Source organism: Rhinopithecus bieti, unplaced genomic scaffold (genome assembly GCF_001698545.2).
Source record: "Rhinopithecus bieti isolate Rb0 unplaced genomic scaffold, ASM169854v2 scaffold_7967, whole genome shotgun sequence".
Lineage (NCBI taxonomy): Eukaryota > Metazoa > Chordata > Mammalia > Primates > Cercopithecidae > Rhinopithecus > Rhinopithecus bieti.
Window position 1 is genome coordinate 1879951 of NW_016806112.1, and position 7427 is coordinate 1887377.

The 7427-nt window shown below is 38.8% G+C and overlaps 1 protein-coding gene and 1 pseudogene across 1 annotated transcript in view; one reads left to right on the forward strand and one right to left on the reverse strand.

The window, feature by feature from the left end:
- PPP6C (protein phosphatase 6 catalytic subunit) overlaps nt 1-6746 on the forward strand; it is a 51365-nt gene extending 44619 nt beyond the window's left edge. The window contains exon 7 of the mRNA XM_017874755.1: nt 3481-6746. Coding sequence (XP_017730244.1) covers nt 3481-3729 — 249 coding nt within the window. The 3' untranslated portion in view covers nt 3730-6746. The remainder of the gene's footprint in view (nt 1-3480) is intronic.
- LOC108531356 (ribose-phosphate pyrophosphokinase 1 pseudogene) lies at nt 848-3472 on the reverse strand (annotated as a pseudogene).
- Nucleotides 6747-7427: the final 681 nt, after the last annotated feature.

Here is a 7427-nt window from a genome sequence, read left to right on the forward strand (position 1 = left end):
TAGTAGAGATGGGGTTTCACCATGTTGGCTAGGCTGGTCTTGAACTCCTGACCTCAGGTGATCCACCCGCCTCAGTCTCCCAAAGACCTGGTATTACAAGTGTGAGCCACTGTGCCTGGCCGGCCCCTTTCCTTTCAAATACTGTAGTTAAGTAACAAAATGGCAAGACCAAGATAGGCAGTACTTTTTTTGTTTTTTTTTTTAAAGACCTCAAATCACACAGATACAGACACTTTATTAGTTTCCTCTACAAGAGCCAATAACATCAATCTTTTTTTTTTTTGAGACAGAGTTTCACTCATATTGCCCAGGCTGGAGTGCAATGGTGCAATCTCGGCTCACTGCAACCTCTGCCTCCTGGGTTCAAGCAATTCTCCTGTCTCAGCCTTCTGAGTAGCTGGGATTACAAGTGTGCACCAACACGCCTGGCTAATTTAGTATTTTTAGTAGAGACGGGGTTTCACCATGTTGGTCAGGCTGGTCTTGAAGTCCTGACCTCAGGTGATCTGCCCACCTTGGTTTCCCAAAGTGCTGGGATTACAGGCGTGAGCCATCGCGTCCGGCCTATGTCAATCTTTTTTTTTTTTTTTTTTTTGAGGTGGAGTCTTGCTCTGTCATCCAGGTTGGAATGCAGTGACCGGTCTTGGCTCACTGCCAGCTCCGCCTCCCAGGTTCATGCCATTCTCCTGCCTCAACCTCTTGAGTAGCTGGGACTACAGGCGACCGCCACCTGGCTAATTGTTTGTATTTTTAGTAGAGATGGGGTTTCACTGTGTTAGCCAGGATGGTCTCGATCTCTTGATTTCGTGATCCGCCCGCCTCGGCCTCCCAAAGTGCTGGGATTACAGGCGTGAACCACTGCGCCTGGCTTTTTTTTTTTTTTTAAAAACAGAAATCTCTGTTCATTTGAAATGCCAAGTAGATCCAAAGAAGGAAGATGGCAATTAAATACTTAAATTAATCAAAAGGCACTATGAGACCACCTACAACCTACTGCCACAGGGGTGGTAGGCTAAGGAAGATCAAGCTACAGCAAATCATGTAATGTGAATGTTAGCGATTACATAGCAGGAAGCACATTTGCTTTCCAGAAGTCTATGGTGCAGTGGTCCTTTGGGCCCAAGAGGATATTTGGCCAGGAAAGGATCAAGATGGATGAAGGTAAAGCCAAATCAAAGGAATAGGTACAAAAGAGAATCCAAGCTATGATGAAGAGAATCAAGCAGATGATGATGAATCAGGCTTCTTCCTCCCAAGAAACATTTGCTGCACTGTGCTGCTTCCCTCCTCCACTACCCCCCACCCCCCACCCCATGGCTGCTCAAGTCCAACTGCCTGTTCCTGCCTTACAGGGTGCTTAGCCACTGGGACTAGGTTTGGGGTTGCCCAGGGCTCTTGCTGTAATTTTGCATAGATCTTGGGGAGAACTGCTCACACATGGGTTGGCTTTGTTGCTGGTTGTTCTCAACAAAGAAAACCCTGAAGCATTCACATGCAAAGTAGTCTGAGCTTCTCCAATCACAGTCAGACACCCCCATACAATATCCTCAAAAGTCTGAAATCTTGTAACAGCTGAGCTCTCGTTAAAGCTGCAAGACTCACAAAATCATCAAGGAAGCCAGAATGAGACAGTGCAGGTAGGAAGTCCCAGCAGTTAATCTCAACCCGTCTTTCTCCATTTCGGATAAGCTCAGATATACCTGATGTGGGATATTGAAAGCTACACTGGAGTAAGCTGGGTCTTCTGAATTTGTCATCAAATACCAAGGGAAAACAAGGGGTGGGGTGGTTTTTTTATTCTTAAAAAACCTCAGAAGTAACTGTGTTATAAAGGGACATGACTGAATAGGTAAGAAACGGATTCTTCATTGTGAGTTTTCCTGATGGCTTCTGCAAGGATCATAGAGATGTCGATCACCTGTATTTTGGAGCAGTGCTTCATCTTGTCGTCCTGGGGTATGGTATTGCTGACTACTACTGCTTTAGAGCATGTGTTGTTGATGTGAGAAATAGCTGGACCACAGAAGATACTGTGAGTCAGGATAGCATAAACTCTGGTGACTCCAGCTAAGAGAAGTTTGTCAGCTGCATGGCAGATTGTGCCACAAGTGTCAACCATGTCATCCACAAGGATGGCCACCAGATCCTTCACATCTCCCACAAGCACCATGCGATCCACTTAATTGGCCTTCTTTGTGAATCAAGGCAAAGTCCACATTCAGCCTGTCTTCTATGGAGTTCACTCCCTTAGCTCCACCAGCATCAGATGAGACAATAGCGCAGTTCTTCCGCTCAGAGATATTCTCCCTTATCCACTTCAGGACACCTAGGTCTGCATACAAGTAGTTCACTGGGATATCAAAAAAACCCTGAATTTGAGAAGCATGTAGGTCCATGGTGATAATATGATCTGCACCTGCTACAGATAGCATATTTGCAACAAGCTTGGCTGAGATTGTCACCCAACTCTTGTCTTTCTTATCCTGCTGGGCATAAGGGAAACATGGGATGACTGCAGTAAGCTGGCTGGCTGAAACAATCTTGCAGGTATTAATCATGATTAAAGGTGCCATTAAATTATTGTTGATTTCACCACAACCACTCCAAATGATGTAGACATTCTCCACGTACACTTTAGCCAATTTCCACACAGGTCTCCTAGTTGCTGAATTTCTTAGTCACTACCTTGCCGAGCTCCAGACCCAGGCAGTCAGCAGTTTCCTGAGACAAGTCCTGGTGGGAGCTGCTGCTGAAGATTTTGATATTCGGGATCCTGGCCAACTACCCTAAGCATTCTTCACTAAGTGATCACTGCTGCTGCAGAGACTGGAATTGAAGTCGGTCCAGAGACTCAATGCTAACCGCTTTGTGATGCTACCCTACCATCTTCAAGATAGGCAATACTTTGAACTTTAACTGTTTTCAACTAAATACACACACACACACACACACACGGGCGCGCACACACACACACGACTTTATATTGGGAAGCGCTCCAGCATCATAATGAAGTCAGAAAACTAGAGTCTGATCCTGTATCAGTGCATCTTAATTTAGATAAGTTATTTATCTAGTCTGAGCTTTTGTTTCCTTAAGTTGCAAAAGAATGATCTCTTTCAGAATTATTGCAACATCTACACATACTAAACTTTCAGTAAATTGTAGATACTGATAGTAATATCTTTATTATTAAATCAGAAAACACAAAATTTTGATTCATAGGACCTATTGAATGCTTTTTCTTCCAGAAATTTCTAACTATGTAGCTATACAGTTTCTATAGCTGTGTAGTTGACTCAGGCCAAAATTGCTCTCTTTGCCTAAACTTATTAAATTGTTGGGGATAATTATAGAGTGGGTTCTATACTCATGATGCATTTAGTAGTAATAGGATTTTGTATTTAAATGATTACTTTCTTACGTATGTAGGGTGATTGTTTTTTAAGTGCTAAATACTTACAGTGTCTTTCTAAATTGCAGTTTGTTCATATCAACAACTTAAAACTCATCTGCAGAGCACATCAACTAGTGCACGAAGGCTATAAATTTATGTTTGATGAGAAGCTGGTGACAGTATGGTCTGCTCCTAATTACTGCTATCGTTGTGGAAATATTGCTTCGATCATGGTCTTCAAAGATGTAAATACAAGAGAACCAAAGTTATTCCGGGCAGTTCCAGATTCAGAACGTGTTATTCCTCCCAGAACGACAACGCCGTATTTCCTTTGAGGCCTTCGCCCATCCTGCTGACCCATTTTTCTGCCCTCTTCTTACCCCAATTTTCTTGTATTACCCTCTACAATATACTTTTTATTGAGCACTTTGCTGCTGAAATGCTGCCTCTTGCCTTTTTTTTTTTTTTTTTTTAATTTTAAATTATCTAAATTTATTGTTTGTTGTGGTGTCTATAGCAAAGTTTTCTATCAATTTTCCCCCCATCCCATCCCCACCCTGGACTCATTTGAGAAGACTTGAGAAATGTCTTCATACTCACACTGCTGCATGTAGCTCTTGCTTATTTACTGGTCTGGGAAACAGGATGTGTTTCCTTTTTTTAAAAGCCAATTGACAGATTACACCTAAATACTCCTTCTTTTTGTATCATTCAGCCTTTTGTTTTAGTTTGGTAAGTTTTAAGAAATTTCAGCAGCAAAGTTGTTATTCAGTGGGCACGATGGACTCCAAATGCCTCAAGTTATGTATACCTGTCCCAGATGTAAACTTCATTGTCCTTTGTTGGATGATATTTTAAATGGATATAAAATAAATTGGTCTAAAGGGCTGCCCTCCTTGTTGTGTTTTAAATTTTAGTTAAAACTGCTACAGCTTATGACTTTGTACATTAAGATAATTGTATTGATCTTTTTTCAGATTCCTTGTATTTTTAATAAAGTAATCTTAAATAAAAGATAGGTTAAGTGTTAGAAATTTTAAACAGCTTACATTGTTAGTGTAAAGTTATCTTTTCTTTTTTCCTAATCAGAGTTCTTGACCCTTTGGTTATTGAGTTTAAAACTTCAATTGAAATTCAATAGTATTTATTTTTTAAAAATGTCACTAAACTGTGCCTAAAGAACATAACTGCCATATTAATATTTTGGTTTATATCCTCTATAGTAATAGAAAAACATTTAATACTTGTAATGCTGATGTGTTAATTTGATACCAGTTGAGTAGAATGTGATCAATCCAGTTTACAATCTATCATGAGTATTATTAACTAAAATCTATGTACTTTTCAATAGGAATCATTCTTCTCTTGCTGTAACACTTGACCTTAACTTTTAGAAAGTGTTCATTTTTAAGCTGCAACTGGAAAGGTTGAAAAGTCAGGACTCTTGTATTTGTGAACTGTAATCTGAAGCAGATTATTTAAAGTGTAGAAAAAGAAACAAGTTGTTCTTTTTTGCAAAGATCTGTGATTCCGTATTTCAGCTTTGTGTAAGTAATTTGAATATCCAAAGGGTTGTGATGATCAGTTCTTAATATGCAACTGTCCACTTAATAAGGACAAGTATTCCAGTATCTCTTATGACTGTAGTCATAAATGATGTTGGAATGCACCATTTTGTGAAATAGTTGGTATCCCTTTACTATAATTAATTTTTGTCATTCCAGGAAATACTTGTGAAGCCAGCCAATTAATAAAGCACTTTAGCATCTGTTCAGGTAGTTTTGAAAACCAACTTTTCCCCTTCAGGATAAGAACTTCCAGGTTACCTAAAATGCAATAAAAATCTTTATAGTCTAAGCTTCTTGGCATATAATTTTTCATCAGGGTTTTCTTTTATTAAATGAGCACAATACTGTTTTGATTTTATTTTTTTCCCTCAAACCACCAGCTCCTTACATAGTTTTTAATTATATAGCTATATGAAAGAGGTGGCTAAGACATTTGCTGCACACACTTGAACTAATGTTGGGTCAGTAACTTCGTGTTACTGCCCTGACACCAGTGTAATTCAGGTGGAAAGGTATTTTTATCTTACAGGGATATGTAGCTATGTATTTTACTAATTGTGAAACACTGGAAATTAATGATGCAGACAACTTGGTGTGGTCTTTGAACAGCTCTTTGCAGTATTTTTTTTTTTTCCTGTTACCATAAATTGTATTTAAGTGCTCGCTTTCTACTTAAGTTGTACCAATAGAACTGGTAACTCCCAGCCCTCCCTGTTTGACACTCCTTAGCTTAGATTGATGTAGTTGTTTTTGTTATCCCTATAATGTGACTTTTATTTTTAAGTCATCGTGTACTGCATTTATTTGTCACTAGTTGGGCACGTGCCAATAATATTCTGTCCATTCCTTAACTGCCATCTCTGTTTTGCCTGATTTCTCTTCAACTGAATAATGGCTTTTTGCATGGAAAAAATAGTTTTTACTATTAGATGTGTAAAGGGAAGAGAGAGCTAATGTATTGGACTTTGTGAGCCTACAAGGAATATTTTGGATCCCTCCAATAAATAAGGGCTATGTACTATATGTACTATATAGAGTAATCATGTGGTGGAAGATACTTGCAAGTCATAGATTTATGGGCAGGAGGATTTGTTACTCCCTGTATCTAGGCTGAATGTAAAATCCCTTATGTTGTATCAATGGGGGTAAGAACTATTTTTATTTGCCTATGATATACTTGGTTTCTAATAAAGTGCCATAGGCTCTAGTGAGAACTGTCTACTTTGAATTGCCATTTACTCCCTTTCCTCATTTGGCCGATATGCTCTTGGCTAGCTTTTTATAAGTTAATGTGTTTCCCTAAAAACTTTCACTACTTTATTTGAGTGTGATCCTAAAATGCCTGGATCAATAGTATATCTCATATGCAACTTGCATCAGCTCCTATTCTGTCGGGATGTCTAGAACTGTTGGAAGATTTTGACGTCTTAAGCCCTAGGTTTTGCTTTGGGAAATAAGGTTTGAAATATTGTTCATTGCATTAAGATTTGTGTGTGTTTGCTTTGTAAGCCCAGCACCAGGTTTTGGAAAATGCCTGTACTGTGAAAGTAAATCAGGACTCTTTCTGAGCCTCTTTCGTTGTCAGAAATAGAATTGCTTTCCATCAGCTTCCAGGAAATTGTGTATCTGGAGTCGAAGAGATTTAACAGCAAGAATCCAGATTTTTAAATGTAATTGTTTTTTAAATGCTAATGTTTGTAAAGCACCTTCAGTTCTTCGGATGAAAGGTGCTATATTCCCTCAGTGTAAATTAATAAAAAGATTATAGGAAGTTTGTCAAAAAATTTAATGCATAGTCTGTAGTATGTCCTGACAAGAAGTTAGCATTTTATATAAGAAATTAAAAAATGCTTATTCCTCCACTTGGTTGCTTGACTGGTAAACAAAAGTGAAACCTTTTTTTTGTTTTGTTTTGCATTTGACTCTGAGCTAAGTGTTCCAACTCTTTAAAGGCAATGTTTATTGTTACAACTTCGATCCAGTGCCCAGAACTATGCTTCATGAGATCATTACAGCTCTTTAAATTGTGTATTTACAGTGTGCAGTGATGCTGACGAAATACACAGTAGTAAACCAAAAAGAAACATTTGGAAAGTCCCCTAGCATGATGCCAGACACACTAGATGCTTCTGCATTCCCCTCCTGTTAGTTTTCTATTTCTCTATCAACTTCTTGGTGAATTTGTGCCTTTACCCTCATGAGAGTAGGGTTATGCTGGCTTAGATCATTCAAATGTTTTCTTAATTCAAAAATGAGTGGCATTAATAGATTTGTGTTGTCAACAAAAATACTACATAAGTATATTCCACTCAATCCCTAGGCACCCACTATTCTCAGCAGCACTCTGCTTTTGTATATAAATGGTGGGTTATAAAAGACTGCATGGAGGCATTATGGAATAGCACAGGCTTTGGGATCAGATCTAGGTTAAAACCCCAGCTCTGCCATGCAGTAATAGCAACTAA